General features: G+C 43.0%; 1 protein-coding gene across 1 annotated transcript in view; it reads left to right on the top strand.

Moving 5' to 3' along the window:
- gcm2 (glial cells missing transcription factor 2) overlaps positions 1-9,105 on the top strand; it is an 11,965-nt gene extending 2,860 nt beyond the window's left edge. The window contains exons 2-8 of the mRNA XM_080757142.1: positions 2,084-2,147; positions 3,039-3,227; positions 4,666-4,778; positions 5,257-5,382; positions 6,400-6,656; positions 7,050-7,329; positions 8,651-9,105. Of these exons, the coding sequence (XP_080613268.1) occupies positions 2,084-2,147; positions 3,039-3,227; positions 4,666-4,778; positions 5,257-5,382; positions 6,400-6,656; positions 7,050-7,329; positions 8,651-8,944 (1,323 nt within the window). The 3' untranslated portion in view covers positions 8,945-9,105. The remainder of the gene's footprint in view (positions 1-2,083; positions 2,148-3,038; positions 3,228-4,665; positions 4,779-5,256; positions 5,383-6,399; positions 6,657-7,049; positions 7,330-8,650) is intronic.
- Positions 9,106-17,500: the final 8,395 nt, after the last annotated feature.

The following is a 17,500-nucleotide window of genomic DNA, read 5'->3' as shown; positions in this document are numbered from 1 at the left end:
GTAAACTATAGGATCATAGAATGCAGAGAGACAGTAAACTATAGGATCATAGAATGCAGAGAGACAGTAAACTATAGGATCAGATGCAGAGAGACAGTAAACTATAGGATCATAGAATGCAGAGAGACAGTAAACTATAGGATCATAGAATGCAGAGAGACAGTAAACTATAGGATCAGATGCAGAGAGACAGTAAACTATAGGATCATAGAATGCAGAGAGACAGTAAACTATAGGATCAGATGCAGAGAGACAGTGTAGCGTCTCAGTAAAAAATAATAATGTGTAGGCCTACATTCAAACTATAGGAAGGCAGGTGAACACATGAACCTAGCATATTATGTCTTATTTATCATCAATACAAAACAATACATGACCAATAGGCTACACAATGCAACAAAGGCTTTGTTTACAGATGCAGATCTGTTGCCTCGGGGGTCAAACTAGTGGAGTCCAGTTGTCATTTACAGGTAAATGGACTGCATTTATGTAGCTTTCTGGATTTCTCCAAAGCTTTTCACATACTTCACATCCATGCAAGGCACCAACCCGCTCATCGGGAGCAGTGTGGGGTTCAGGAACTAACTAACTAAAAAACTTTAAAAAAGCACGTCTTTTGGGTGAAAAAATATATATATATATATATGTGAATAATTGTTTTAAGAACACTACGTAGTAAAGAACAATCTATAAAGATATATTAAAAAAAAAATTGCATGTCTACACGTTGTGAGATTGTAGATCTCTATTTAAATTAGGCCAAAGTATCAACCATGAAGTCACAAAATTACAGTCAGTCAGTCAGTCAGTCAGTCAGTCAGTCAGTCAGTCAGTCAGTCAGTCAGTCAGTCAGTCAGTCAGTCAGCCAGCCAGCCAATCAGCCAGTCAGTCAGTCAGTCAGTCAGTCAGTCAGTCAGTCAGCCAGCCAATCAGCCAGTCAGTCAGCCAGTCAGCCAGTCAGCCAATCAGCCAGTCAGTCAGCCAGCCAGTCAGTCAGTCAGTCAGTCAGTCAGTCAGTCAGTCAGTCAGTCAGCCAGCCAGCCAGCCAATCAGCCAGTCAGTCAGTCAGCCAGCCAGCCAGCCAGCCAGCCAGCCAGCCAGCCAGCCAGTCAGTCAGTCAGTCAGTCAGTCAGTCAGTCAGCCAGCCAGCCAGCCAATCAGCCAGTCAGTCAGCCAGTCAGCCAATCAGCCAGTCAGTCAGTCAGTCAGTCAGTCAGTCAGTCAGCCAGCCAGCCAGCCAGCCAGCCAGTCAGTCAGTCAGTCAGTCAGTCAGTCAGCCAGCCAGCCAGCCAGCCAGCCAGCCAATCAGCCAGTCAGTCAGTCAGTCAGTCAGTCAGCCAGCCAGCCAGCCAGCCAGCCAGCCAGCCAATCAGCCAGTCAGTCAGTCAGTCAGTCAGTCAGCCAGCCAGCCAGCCAGCCAGCCAGCCAGCCAGCCAGTCAGTCAGTCAGTCAGTCAGTCAGTCAGTCAGTCAGCCAGCCAGCCAGCCAATCAGCCAGTCAGTCAGCCAGTCAGCCAATCAGCCAGTCAGTCAGTCAGTCAGTCAGTCAGTCAGTCAGCCAGCCAGCCAGCCAATCAGCCAGTCAGTCAGCCAGCCAGTCAGTCAGTCAGTCAGCCAGTCAGTCAGTCAGTCAGTCAGTCAGTCAGTCAGTCAGTCAGTCAGCCAATCAGCCAGTCAGTCAGTCAGTCAGTCAGTCAGCCAGCCAGCCAGCCAGCCAGCCAGCCAGTCAGTCAGTCAGTCAGTCAGTCAGTCAGTCAGCCAGCCAGCCAGCCAGCCAATCAGCCAGTCAGTCAGCCAGTCAGCCAATCAGCCAGTCAGTCAGTCAGTCAGTCAGTCAGTCAGCCAGCCAGCCAGCCAGCCAGCCAGTCAGTCAGTCAGTCAGTCAGTCAGTCAGTCAGTCAGTCAGCCAGCCAGCCAGCCAGTCAGTCAGCCAGCCAGCCAGCCAGCCAATCAGCCAGTCAGTCAGCCAGTCAGCCAGTCAGCCTCATAAATGCCTACAAGGTTAATTGTAATTTAATTTAATTTGTAATTGTAATTTAATTTGTGCATTATTGATTGTTTTGGTTTTGTTTGTTTGTTTTCAGGACACAAAACAGTTTGATCCGTTTCAGGAATGGACGGATGGATATGTTCGCTTCATTTACAACGGTATGGATTTATATTCATGTTTATATTTAAATGGGTAATTATGTTCGCTTCATATGTATCACGCTATGGAATTATATTCAGGGTTCTAGATTCCATCCCTGGCTCCCGTGTGTCCTTGAGCAAGACACTGAACATTTTACAATGTAAGCATTCATCAGACGCTCTTAAAGGACAACTTTAGTTTTTTTCAACCATGGTTCATGTTTTAGGATGTTATTGGAGAAAGTAAAAGATGATTGTTATTTTTTTTTTCATTTGAGTATCAGAGTAGCTAAGTAATTGTGTAATAAAAAAACATATTTTAAAGTATATATTCAGTTACTGTTGTACAATCAACCATCCACACAGGTTAACTATAACAGTCCACCAGGTAGAAATGTACTTTTCTGGTACAGATACAACATCAGAACAAAACAAAGATAATTAACGTTGACTGGCCTAAGTAGTGATGTATATGGAACACTTGTTCGTACGAAATATACTTCAGTAGCCTATCAGGCTGGGCCATGTGTACCAGTAAGACGCGCAAACGCGGGAAGCGAACGCAGCTGAGACCCTGCAGATCATGTCTGTCTGTCTGTCTGTGTGTCTGTCCCGCTGTTACTGTATATGTGGACCTGGCCCCTTTTGTGCCCATATATGGAGCTGATGATGCAACACACTCCATATTTGGACGTATAGCGGGACAGACAGACAGACAGACAGACAGACAGACAGACAGACAGACAGACACACACACAGACAGACATGATCTGCTAGGTCTCATAGTAAGTGTTCACTGCATTCGCAATCACTGCGTTCGAAATAACACCTGTCATATTAATGTATTCATATGTTTGTGTTATGTTATATGTTTATATTATGATATGTTATATGTTTATGTATTTCTAGGTGAGGATAAGAACGCACAGCGCCACCTATCAGGCTGGGCCATGCGCAACACCAACAACCACAACTGCCAGATCCTGAAGAAGTCGTGTCTGGGCGTCGTCGTCTGTTCCAGAAACTGTTCTTTACAAGACGGGACCAAGCTAACGCTAAGGCCCGCTATCTGTGACAAGGCCCGGCAGAAACAACAGAGTAATACTACCATTTATACTACTACTGATACACTACATATATATATATACTATACATATATATATATATATATATATACTATCTGTGACAACTTAAGGCCCGGCAGAAATAACAGAGTAATACTACCATTTATACTACTACTGATACACTACATATATATATATACTATACATATATATATATATATATATATATATATATATATATACTATCTGTGACAAGGCCCGGCAGAAACAACAGAGTAATACTACCATTTATACTACTACTGATACACTACTATATATATATATATATATATATATATATATATATATATATATCTGTGAAAAGGCCCGGCAGAAACAACAGAGTAATACTACCATTTATACTACTACTGAGTACTGATACACTACATATATATATATATATATATATACTATCTGTGACAAGGACCGCCAGAAACATAATACTATATACTACTATATATTATAAATAAATATGTCTACAGAGATTAGACCTGTTATGAATATGAAAATATGAAAATAAAATACATAAACAAAAACCAGTATAAGACGCCTAAGGGCGTCTTATATACTGTTTTTTATTGTGTATGTTTTTATTATGAATATTTCTCACTGGTTTGGGGAATTTCATGGTGATGGTCAATGGGAATTTAGACCTCGAATTTAGGCCGTGTGCACGCATCAGCCTCGTTGACGGCCTAAACCTCAGGTCAAATGCTTGGCTGCGGTGTGTAGTGTGTAGTGTGTAGTGTGTAGTGTGTAGTGTGTAGTGTGTAGTGTGTAGTGTGTTGTACCAGCATTCAAATCTGAGGGGGGCAAAAAATGTCTGGCCTTCTTTGGCCTTCTTGGTCGTGGAATGACCTACAGTCCAGACTATAAAACTGACTTTGAAAGTTCCCTTGAGAACTTTCAAAAGGATCATCTTTGATGTACAATCCAACACTTGCACATGTCTGGATTATTATGTACTAGCCTATGTTTATGCCTATATATCTATTATATCGGCTAAAATCGTGGATATTGTGTATATTTGTGTAAATGGTGTATTTTGCCCTGCTACTAAAAAGAAAAGAGTAGGACAGGTGACTTGTTGTATTTATGCTTAGATATTTTAAGGTGTATTAAATATGGATGATGTATTTGCTGGTTCAAAATGTAACTTTGATGATGTGGTATTGAAGTGTAATTTTTATTTCTGCCTCTTGGCCTCCAGTTCCCACTTGTAAAAGAGACGCAGTCTCAATGTGATTTTACTGGTTAAATAAAGGTTCAATAAAAAATAAAAAAAAAGACTGCTGGGCGAGCGCTGGCGCTTTGGCATCAACATAATGGAATGAATTCTTTACTGGCCATATATATATATATATCCCTGGCTGGCTGACTGGCTGACTGACTGACTGATAATAATAATAATAATAATAATAATATCTTTACAGAGAAGCTATGTCCCAGCTGTAACTCATCGTTAGAGCTGTTAGCATGCAGAGGACACAGTGGATATCCTGTCACCAACTTCTGGAGAATCGACGGAAAAGCCATTTTCTTTCAGGTACAAATACTAATTAATGTAATATATTATATATACTAATGTAATCTATTTCTCTAGGCTAAAGGAGTCCACGACCATCCCAGACCAGAGTCTACTGTAATAATGATGATATTAATAATAATAATAATAATGTTTAACCCTTTAGAGTAAAGGAGTCCACGACCATCCCAGACCAGAGCCTACTGTAATAATGATGATATTAATATTAATAATAATAATGTTTAACCCTTTAGAGTAAAGGAGTCCACGACCATCCCAGACCAGAGTCTACTGTAATAATAATGATATTAATAATAATAATGTTTAACCCTTTAGAGTAAAGGAGTCCATGACCATCCCAGACCAGAGTCTACTGTAATGATATTAATAATAATAATAATAATGTTTAACCCTTTAGAGTAAAGGAGTCCATGACCTCCCAGACCAGAGTCTACTGTAATAATAATGATATTAATAATAATAATGTTTAACCCTTTAGAGTAAAGGAGTCCACGACCATCCCAGACCAGAGTCTAAAGCAGAGACTGAAGCGCGGCGGTCGGCTGTGAAGAGAAGAATCACTTCTCCACCGTTTACCCCCAAGAGACGCCTGCTGGACACCGAGGTTATTACACCTATTATTATTATTATTAGGGCCACTATAGTTCCACACTCACTCCAGAGGACCACTATAGTTCCACACTCACTCCAGAGGGCCACTATAGTTCCACACTCACTCCAGAGGGCCACTATAGTTCCACACTCACTCCAGAGGACCACTATAGTTCCACACTCACTCCAGAGGACCACTATAGTTCCACACTCACTCCAGAGGACCACTATAGTTCCACACTCACTCTAGAGGGCCCCTATAGTTCCACACTCACTCCAGAGGGTCACTATAGTTCCACACTCACTCCAGAGGACCACTATAGTTCCACACTCACTCCAGAGGGCCACTATAGTTCCACACTCACTCCAGAGGTCCACTATAGTTCCACACTCACTCCAGAGGGCCACTATAGTTCCACACTCACTCCAGAGGGCCACTATAGTTCCACACTACCTCCAGAGGACCACTATAGTTCCACACTCACTCCAGAGGACCACTATAGTTCCACAGTCACTCCAGAGAGCCACTATAGTTCCACACTCACTCCAGAGGGCCACTATAGTTCCACACTCACTCCAGAGGACCACTATAGTTCCACACTCACTCCAGAGAGCCACTATAGTTCCACACTCACTCCAGAGGACCACTATAGTTCCACACTCACTCCAGAGGACCACTATAGTTCCACACTCACTCCAGAGGACCACTATAGTTCCACACTCACTCCAGAGGACCACTATAGTTCCACACTCACTCCAGAGGACCACTATAGTTCCACCCTCACTCCAGAGGACCACTATAGTTCCACACTCACTCCAGAGGACCACTATAGTTCCACACTCACTCCAGAGGACCACTATAGTTCCACACTCCCTCCAGAGGGTCACTATAGTTCCACACTACCTCCAGAGTGTTGACGTGTTGTTGACGTGTTGTTGACGTGGATGATAGACCTACTGGACACACATACTGGTCCTTTGACTAAAACCTCATACAAATGAATACTGTCTGTTGATTGGTTGTTTTCAGGGTCGCTATGAGCTCGGCTCCTCCCTCCTGTCATGTGACCCTGTGACGGACAGGTTCTCCATCATGGAGTCCCAGTTCCCTCTGCAGGGACAGCATTTCCCAGCATTCCAGAGTCCTGAACCGTACTACACTTCCCATCATGCTCTGGGGGAGCAGAAAGCCAGAGACCCCAGACTGTACGTTACAGCGCGGCCCGGTTGCCATGGATACGACTTCCCATACCTGGGAGGATACCCTGAAAATACTGCTGATCCAAGGTAATCTAATACATTACATATTTAGAAGTAAACTGTTTATCAGCTTTTAGTGTCCGTCCACAAACTTTGTCCTATACAAACATCGACAATGAATGTTGAATTTTACGTCATAAATAGACATATAGTGTCTATTGTATTCAGGAAGGCTAACCCAAACCTAACCCTAAAGATACGTACAGGAGAAGGAGAGAATGTCAGCACACTGTTGAGTAGCTCACAGTGGAGGTTTTATTTAATAAAGGATGACAACGTTTCGACCCCTTGTGGGTCTTCGTCAGGTATGCCTAAACACAAACAAGTTGTACGATGATAAGAGCGCCCCTGACAGACAGACAGACAGACAGACAGACAGACAGACAGACAGACAGACTTAACCCTGTATCTCCCTGTCAGGACCTTTGGGACGTCATGCTCCTCTTCGTCGGCCCCTCTCTGCTCCTCTTCCTCCTCCTACGACCCCCAGGGGTCAGGGGTCAAGCCCCCCCCTCCTCCCCACCCCGGATGGAAACAGCTGCTGAAGTCCGGCGCCCCCTACGGGGAGCTCCCTGCTACTGCCAACCACCACTACTACACCCCAGAATACAGCTGTCGCTACCCAGCGCACCCTACCAACCCCCCGGGAGGGGCCCCCCACCCTTCAGCTCTGCAGACCATCATTACCACCACCACCAAGGTAACATTTACACCACCAAGGTAACATTTACACCCTGAAGGTAACATTTACACCCTGCCAACCCTCCTGGGTCTGCAGACCATCATTACCAACCACCACCAAGGTAACATTTACACCCTGAAGGTAACATTTACACCACCAAGGTAACATTTACACCACCAAGGTAACATTTACACCCTGCCAACCCTCCTGGGTCTGCAGACCATCATTACTACCACCACCAAGGTAACATTTACACCCTGCCAACCCTCCTGGGTCTGCAGACCATCATTACTACCACCACCAAGGTAACATTTACACCACCAAGGTAACATTTACACCCTGCCAAGTGCCAACCCTCCTGGGTCTGCAGACCATCATTACTACCACCACCAAGGTAACATTTACACCCTGCCAACCCTCCTGGGTCTGCAGACCATCATTACTACCACCACCAAGGTAACATTTACACCCTGCCAACCCTCCTGGGTCTGCAGACCATCATTACTACCACCACCAAGGTAACATTTACACCACCAAGGTAACATTTACACCCTGCCAACCCTCCTGGGTCTGCAGACCATCATTACTACCACCACCAAGGTAACATTTACACCACCAAGGTAACATTTACACCACCAAGGTAACATTTACACCACCAAGGTAACATTTACACCCTGAAGGTAACATTTACACCCTGCCAACCCATTACCACCACCACCAAGGTAACATTTACACCCTGAAGACCCCCCTGGGTCCCTTCAGGCCAACCCTCCTGGGTCTGCAGACCATCATTACTACCACCACCAAGGTAACATTTACACCACCAAGGTAACATTTACACCCTGAAGGTAACATTTACACCCTGCCAACCCATTACCACCACCACCAAGGTAACATTTACACCCTGAAGACCCCCCTGGGTCCCTTCAGACTTGGCCTAAAGCTTCCTCTCCTAAACCTCCTGTCTCGTCTTCCAGGTCTCGTACCAACACTGTCCCAAGCCCCCACAGGCCTGTCTCACGGCCCCCATGGGCCCCTTGCTGTCCCATGGCCCCATCGGCCCCTGGCTGTCCCCGGGCCCCTGGCTGTCCCCGGGCCCCATCGGCCCCTGGCTGTCCCCGGGCCCCTGGCTGTCCCCGGGCCCCTGGCTGTCCCCGGGCCCCATCAGCCCCTGGCTGTCCCCGGGCCCCATCGGCCCCTGGCTGTCCCTGGGCTCCATGGGCCCCTGGCTGTCCCCGGGCCCCATCGGCCCCTGGCCCCTGGCTGTCCCCGGGCCCCATCGGCCCCTGGCTGTCCCCGGGCCCCTGCCTCCTCTAAAGCTCCTCTCTGTGTCTTCCAGGTGTCGTACCAACACTGTCCCAAGCCGCCGTCCTACCAGGCCTGTCCCTCGGCCTCCTCTAAGCCTCCCTGCTCTTCTTCTTCGCTCCTGGACGAAGCCTCCTCTTCCTCGCCGTACTCCACGGAGATGAAGATGACATCGCCGGACATGAAGATGACATCATCGTCAGATGACTCGGGGTCAGGGGTCATAAAGTCTCTGTCCTTCCAGCCAGACGCATCGACCAAACCGGAGAGAGTCGAGCCTTACGACTATCGATACAGTTACCCCAACTACAGATACGATGAATATTAACATGAATTAATATTAGCTACCCTAACTACAGATACGATGAATATTAACATGAATTAATATTAGGTACCCTAACTACAGATACGATGAATATTAACATGAATTAATATTAGCTACCCTAACTACAGATACGATGAATATTAACATGAATTAATATTAGGTACCCTAACTACAGATACGATGAATATTAACATGAATTAATATTAGCTATACCCTAACTACAGATACGATGAATATTAACATGAATTAATATTAGGTACCCTAACTACAGATACGATGAATATTAACATGAATTAATATTAGCTACCCTAACTACAGATACGATGAATATTAACATGAATTAATATTAGGTACCCTAACTACAGATACGATGAATATTAACATGAATTAATATTAGTTACCCTAACTACAGATACGATGAATATTAACATGAATTAATATTAGTTACCCTAACTACAGATACGATGAATAATGGATATTAACATGAATTAATATTAGGTACCCTAACTACAGATACGATGAATATTAACATGAATTAATATTAGCTACCCTAACTACAGATATGATGAATATTAACATGAATTAATATTAGCTACCCTAACTACAGATACGATGAATATTAACATGAATTAATATTAGCTACCCTAACTACAGATACGATGAATATTAACATGAATTAATATTAGCTACCCTAACTACAGATACGATGAATATTAACATGAATTAATATTAGTTACCCTAACTACAGATACGATGAATATTAACATGAATTAATATTAGCTACCCTAACTACAGATACGATGAATATTAACATGAATTAATATTAGGTACCCTAACTACAGATACGATGAATATTAACATGAATTAATATTAGCTACCCTAACTACAGATACGATGAATATTAACATGAATTAATATTAGGTACCCTAACTACAGATACGATGAATATTAACATGAATTAATATTAGCTACCCTAACTACAGATACGATGAATATTAACATGAATTAATATCAGGTACCCTAACTACAGATACGATGAATATTAACATGAATTAATATTAGTTACCCCAACTACAGATACGATGAATATTAACATGAATTAATATTAGTTACCCTAACTATAGATACGATGAATATTAACATGAATTAATATTAGTTACCCTAACTACAGATACGAGTAAGACGCGCAAACGCGGGAAGCGAACGCAGCTCGTACATATTTGGGTTTTGGACGTATAGCTCCATATATGGGCACAAAAGGGGCCAGGTCCACAACAAACAAATCACTGGCCCCTTTTGTGCCCATATATGGAGCTGAGTGATAGCGGGACAGACACACACACACACACAGACACACAGACAGACAGACATGATCTGCTAGGTCTCATAGTAAGTGCTCACTGCGTTCGCAACGAGTATTAATATGAATTAATGTTACGACTATGGATACAGTTACCCTAACTATAGATACGATGAATATCATATAATATAATAATATAATATATATATATAATATCAATACCAAACCGGAGAGAGTCGAGCCTTACGACTATCCATAGTTAGGCCTACTACAGATACGAGTATTAATATATTAATTAATATATGACAGATATGATGAGGTCACCCCTCCCCCCTCTCTGAAAGACAGTTCTGTGATGCTTTCATTGATTTAGAGAGAGCACTAACCGAGCACACAACCATGCAACGGGAAATTAAGTAATACATAATATGTATATTATATATATGGTATATTATACCCTAATTATAGATTACTACAAGGTTTCTGGTACAAATTGTAGATATAATGACTTCTAGTACTTCTGTCTACTTACCATGTCTGTAATGTATTGTGAGTATGTATATTTACTTAAGATTCTTACCATGTCTGTAATGTATTGTGTGTATGTATGTATATTTACTTAAGATTCAAACTCTACTTCATATTTCATTGAAGATTATTAAATGTTCACAGATTGATTTTAGTTTGAATTTGCATTTCATTTTAGTGTAATTTGCTGAAGCTTTTTATAGTGAACATTGTTTCTATGAGATCTACTAAGAGGTCTGAGAGATCTACTAAGAGACTTTATAATACTCCTAAAGGAGACGAGGAGTCAAGGACACAATGATGTAAGGAGACAAGGACACGAGGAGAGGATGTAAGGAGACAAGGACACAAGGAGAGGATGTATACAAGTTAAAAAGTGTGTTTGTATTTAAACTGTATTTAACATAAACTGTTCAAAATCTGAGTGGTCTGTTACTGTCTGTGGCTGTCTGTGGCTGTCTCCACCACCTCTCCCCCTCTCAAACTGTCTGCTAAAGCAGCTAACTCCACCACCTCTCCCCCTCTCAAACTGTCTGCTAAAGCAGCTAACTCCACCACCTCTCTCCCTCTCAAATTGTCTGCTATAAAGCATCTAAACTCATCTAACTAACTCATCTATAAAGCAGCTAACTCCTCTCAAGTCATTGACAGATGTTTTTTAGTAAACTCTAAAACTGTAACTACTGTCAGCTCTGATTCTTCTCCTCGTCCTCATCTGATATTTGTAAAGGAAACAAAATGAATATGCATGAGAATCACTAATTAATATATCATGCCCGGATAGCCATTATATAACGCAGCGTCACACTAAAGATCAGCATCACTTTCATTGATTGATTGATTGATTGATTGATTGACTGACTGACTGACTGAACTTTATATTTCACAGTATGTAGAATGGGTTAGTCATTAGTCTCTTGAATAGTTTTCACTTAGTTTTAGTCACATTTTAGTCACCTGGAATGTTCTAGTGTTTAGTCTAGTTTTAGTCGACTAAATGTCATACGATTTTAGACACTAAAATGTGTTTTGACAGGCCTTGATGTCGTTGTAATGACATATTCTACACTTTGGTTGCATGCTGAAAATAGCAGATATACAATCTCACAACGTGTCGCGCTGCAACAGGACAATAACAATAATACTGAAAAATTACAAAACAAAATAAACACTTGAGCAAACAACTCCAAACAACTGAACAAAAGCCAACTGGATAAGAGCTCTCTTCAGGCTGTATACCCTGATCACACAGGGCCCTGTATAGCTCTCCCTCAGGGATGTTACCGGTGTCATCGCCCACCTCTAACTAACTAGCCTGTCCCTGCAGCCTCCTTTAAATAGGAGTGGATCCTACCACTGGGCACAGACTCAATTTCTTCTCACATATACTTCACCAATATAAATACTTCCATCAACCACCTTGAATAAACAGTAACCTCAACATTCTCAATAATGTGTTACCATTAAACAAGTATAAATCTGAATGAAAGCTCAATGACAATTACTCAAAGCATATAAGGAGAAACACCCCTTCCTCATGCATACCACTTCCTCATCAAGGGAAATGCCACCAGCAGTGCAGGAAAGACAACTAACCAATCAATCAGTGATCATTTTCATTCCACCACACAGTACTGGAATAGTCTTTGCATGTTATAGAAAGCAGTTTGTGTCTTTATATATCATAGGGCACGGGTTGCCCCGTGACTGGGTACATTTCATTATATTTCACAATATGTAGAATGGGTGCATTTCATTATGTATAGTTAGTTGTAGTTCTATAGTTGTAGTTCTATAGTTGTAGTTGTAGTAACAGTGCTAAACGGATCAAAGGGTTGGTGTTTTGTCTCCAGGGGTTAAAGGGTTAAACGCAGCAGCTTCAGTTTCTCTGTAATAAATGTTGTTTTGACAAAAAGATCATGTCTGGACAAGATGTGCTGCTCCTCTCCTCCCCTCCCCTGCTACACTGTGAATGAACCTGTCTACTGCTCTCCTCTCCTCTCCTCCCATCCCCTGCTACACTGTGAATGAACCTGTCTACTGCTCTCCTCTCCTCTCCTCCCCTCCCCTGCTACACTGTGAATGAACCTGTCTACTGCTCTCCTCTCCTCTCCTCCCCTCCCCTGCTACACTGTGAATGAACCTGTCTACTGCTCTCCTCTCCTCTCCTCCCATCCCCTGCTACACTGTGAATGAACCTGTCTACTGCTCTCCTCTCCTCTCCTCCCCTCCCCTGCTACACTGTGAATGAACCTGTCTACTGCTCTCCTCTCCTCTCCTCCCATCCCCTGCTACACTGTGAATGAACCTGTCTACTGCTCTCCTCTCCTCTCCTCCCCTCCCCTGCTACACTGTGAATGAACCTGTCTACTGCTCTCCTCTCCTCTCCTCCCCTCCCCTGCTACACTGTGAATGAACCTGTCTACTGCTCTCCTCTCCTCTCCTCCCATCCCCTGCTACACTGTGAATGAACCTGTCTACTGCTCTCCTCTCCTCTCCTCCCCTCCCCTGCTACACTGTGAATGAACCTGTCTACTGCTCTCCTCTCCTCTCCTCCCCTCCCCTGCTACACTGTGAATGAACCTGTCTACTGCTCTCCTCTCCTCTCCTCCCCTCCCCTGCTACACTGTGAATGAACCTGTCTACTGCTCTCCTCTCCTCTCCTCCCCTCCCCTGCTACACTGTGAATGAACCTGTCTACTGCTCTCCTCTCCTCTCCTCCCCTCCCCTGCTACACTGTGAATGAACCCGTCTACTCCTCTCCTCTCCTCTCCTCCCCTCCCCTGCTACACTGTGAATGAACCTGTCTACTGCTCTCCTCTCCTCTCCTCCCATCCCCTGCTACACTGTGAATGAACCTGTCTACTGCTCTCCTCTCCTCTCCTCTCCTCCCCTGCTACACTGTGAATGAACCTGTCTACTGCTCTCCTCTCCTCTCCTCCCCTCCCCTGCTACACTGTGAATGAACCCGTCTACTGCTCTCCTCTCCTCTCCTCCCCTCCCCTGCTACACTGTGAATGAACCTGTCTACTGCTCTCCTCTCCTCTCCTCCCCTCCCCTGCTACACTGTGAATGAACCTGTCTACTGCTCTCCTCTCCTCTCCTCCCATCCCCTGCTACACTGTGAATGAACCTGTCTACTGCTCTCCTCTCCTCTCCTCCCCTCCCCTGCTACACTGTGAATGAACCTGTCTACTGCTCTCCTCTCCTCTCCTCCCCTCCCCTGCTACACTGTGAATGAACCTGTCTACTGCTCTCCTCTCCTCTCCTCCCCTCCCCTGCTACACTGTGAATGAACCCGTCTACTCCTCTCCTCTCCTCTCCTCCCCTCCCCTGCTACACTGTGAATGAACCTGTCTACTCCTCTCCTCTCCTCTCCTCTCCTCCCCTGCTACACTGTGAATGAACCTGTCTACTGCTCTCCTCTCCTCTCCTCCCCTCCCCTGCTACACTGTGAATGAACCTGTCTACTGCTCTCCTCTCCTCTCCTCCCCTCCCCTGCTACACTGTGAATGAACCTGTCTACTCCTCTCCTCTCCTCTCCTCCCCTCCCCTGCTACACTGTGAATGAACCCGTCTACTGCTCTCCTCTCCTCTCCTCTCCTCTCCTCTCCTCTTTGCATGTTATCAGAAAAGTCCTGTCTGATTGACAGCCCCATACATCCAATCAGAAAAGTCCTGTCTGATTGACAGCCCCATACATCCAATCAGAAAAGTCCTGTCTGATTGACAGCCCCATATACATCAAATCAGAAAAGTCCTGTCTGATTGACAGCCCCATACATCCAATCAGAAAAGTCCTGTCTGATTGACAGCCCCATACATCAAATCAGAAAAGTCCTGTCTGATTGACAGCCCCATACATCAAATCAGAAAAGTCCTGTCTGATTGACAGCCCCATACATCCAATCAGAAAAGTCCTGTCTGATTGACAGCCCCATACATCAAATCAGAAAAGTCCTGTCTGATTGACAGCCCCATACATCAAATCAGAAAAGTCCCGTCTGATTGACAGCCCCATACATCAAATCAGAAAAGTCCTGTCTGATTGACAGCCCCATACATCCAATCAGAAAAGTCCTGTCTGATTGACAGCCCCATACATCCAATCAGAAAAGTCCTGTCTGATTGACAGCCCCATAAATCAAATCAGAAAAGTCCTGTCTGATTGACAGCCCCATACATCAAATCAGAAAAGTCCTGTCTGATTGACAGCCCCATACATCCAGACGAAAAGTCCTGTCTGATTGACAGCCCCATACATCAAATCAGAAAAGTCCTGTCTGATTGACAGCCCCATACATCAAATCAGAAAAGTCCTGTCTGATTGACAGCCCCATACATCCAGACGAAAAGTCCTGTCTGATTGACAGCCCCATACATCAAATCAGAAAAGTCCTGTCTGATTGACAGCCCCATACATCCAGACGAAAAGTCCTGTCTGATTGACAGCCCCATACATCAAATCAGAAAAGTCCTGTCTGATTGACAGCCCCATACATCCAGACGAAAAGTCCTGTCTGAACTGCATCAAACAAACATAAGCTCACTTTAAGCATGCGCATACCCTCTCTCTTTATTATGACATTAGAAATGAGACTTTAAACTAGTGACTGGAAGCTAAAAGTATTCATGACCATGTTTATTAAGGTAATGCAGTCTAGGTGAAGTTGGGCCCAAATACATGGACTTCTATGGGGCTATGGGTTTTTTTGGGCCCAATGACAGCGCCACAACAGGCCATTATATGAACTTTCAGGAAATCCCGATTTCCTTAGTGGCTTCACGAAATATCTGTCTGACTGCCCCCCTGGTTAAATATCTGTCTGACTGCCCCCCTGGTTAAATATCTGTCTGACTGCCCCCCTGGCGCATACCCTCTCCCCCCACACAGTCTCCAGTTGAAGTGACAGTTGTGTTTGTAACTAATGATCGTGTCATTCATTTCACTTCCATTAGAGTCACTCATTACGTCCTCAAGGTCTGGCGTTAGTATGTATCACTTTATTAATTCATATTATACCACTCACTGCTTTCATGTTTATTGTATTTATCACTCACTGCTTTATTATCCAAAGCTTTCACACTTTGGCAAAACGGTGAAATGTCGAGTTCAGCCAGAATACACAGAGGGAAAAGGGAAAAGAAAGCATGCAGATTTTTGCTAAACACATTTTTTGACAACTACAGATTTTGTCCAAACATCACACGGATCTGTCTCTCTACAGTACTAGTAAAACGTATACTAGAGTACTATAGTAAAACTACTAGAGTACTATCCTAGAGTATAGATCTGTCTCTCTACAGTACTAGTAAAACGTATACTAGAGTACTATAGTAAAACTACTAGAGTACTATCCTAGAGTATAGATCTGTCTCTCTACAGTACTAGTAAAACGTATACTAGAGTACTATAGTAAAACTACTAGAGTACTATCCTAGAGTATAGATCTGTCTCTCTACAGTACTAGTAAAACGTATACTAGAGTACTATAGTAAAACTACTAGAGTACTATCCTAGAGTATAGATCTGTCTCTCTACAGTACTAGTAAAACGTATACTAGAGTACTATAGTAAAACTACTAGAGTACTATCCTAGAGTATAGATCTGTCTCTCTACAGTACTAGTAAAACGTATACTAGAGTACTATAGTAAAACTACTAGAGTACTATCCTAGAGTATAGATCTGTCTCTCTACAGTACTAGTAAAACGTATACTAGAGTACTATAGTAAAACTACTAGAGTACTATCCTAGAGTATAGATCTGTCTCTCTACAGTACTAGTAAAACGTATACTAGAGTACTATAGTAAAACTACTAGAGTACTATCCTAGAGTATAGATCTGTCTCTCTACAGTACTAGTAAAACGTATACTAGAGTACTATAGTAAAACTACTAGAGTACTATCCTAGAGTATAGATCTGTCTCTCTACAGTACTAGTAAAACGTATACTAGAGTACTATAGTAAAACTACTAGAGTACTATCCTAGAGTATAGATCTGTCTCTCTACAGTACTAGTAAAACGTATACTAGAGTACTATAGTAAAACTACTAGAGTACTATCCTAGAGTATAGATCTGTCTCTCTACAGTACTAGTAAAACGTATACTAGAGTACTATAGTAAAACTACTAGAGTACTATCCTAGAGTATAGATCTGTCTCTCTACAGTACTAGTAAAACGTATACTAGAGTACTATAGTAAAACTACTAGAGTACTATCCTAGAGTATAGATCTGTCTCTCTACAGTACTAGTAAAACGTATACTAGAGTACTATAGTAAAACTACTAGAGTACTATCCTAGAGTATAGATCTGTCTCTCTACAGTACTAGTAAAACGTATACTAGAGTACTATAGTAAAACTACTAGAGTACTATCCTAGAGTATAGATCTGTCTCTCTACAGTACTAGTAAAACGTATACTAGAGTACTATAGTAAAACTACTAGAGTACTATCCTAGAGTATAGATCTGTCTCTCTACAGTACTAGTAAAACGTGTACTAGAGTACTATAGTAAAACTACTAGAGTACTATCCTAGAGTATAGATCTGTCTCTCTACAGTACTAGTAAAACGTGTACTAGAGTACTATAGTAAAACTACTAGAGTACTATCCTAGAGTATAGATCTGTCTCTCTACAGTACTAGTAAAACGTGTACTAGAGTACTATAGTAAAACTACTAGAGTACTATCCTAGAGTATAGATCTGTCTCTCTACAGTA

The sequence above is a fragment of the Protomyctophum bolini genome, assembly GCF_963924005.1.
Source record: "Protomyctophum bolini genome assembly, chromosome: 23".
NCBI lineage: Eukaryota > Metazoa > Chordata > Actinopteri > Myctophiformes > Myctophidae > Protomyctophum > Protomyctophum bolini.
The sequence above is the reverse complement of the archived record's forward strand: the minus strand, read 5'-3'. Positions and strand labels throughout refer to the sequence as shown.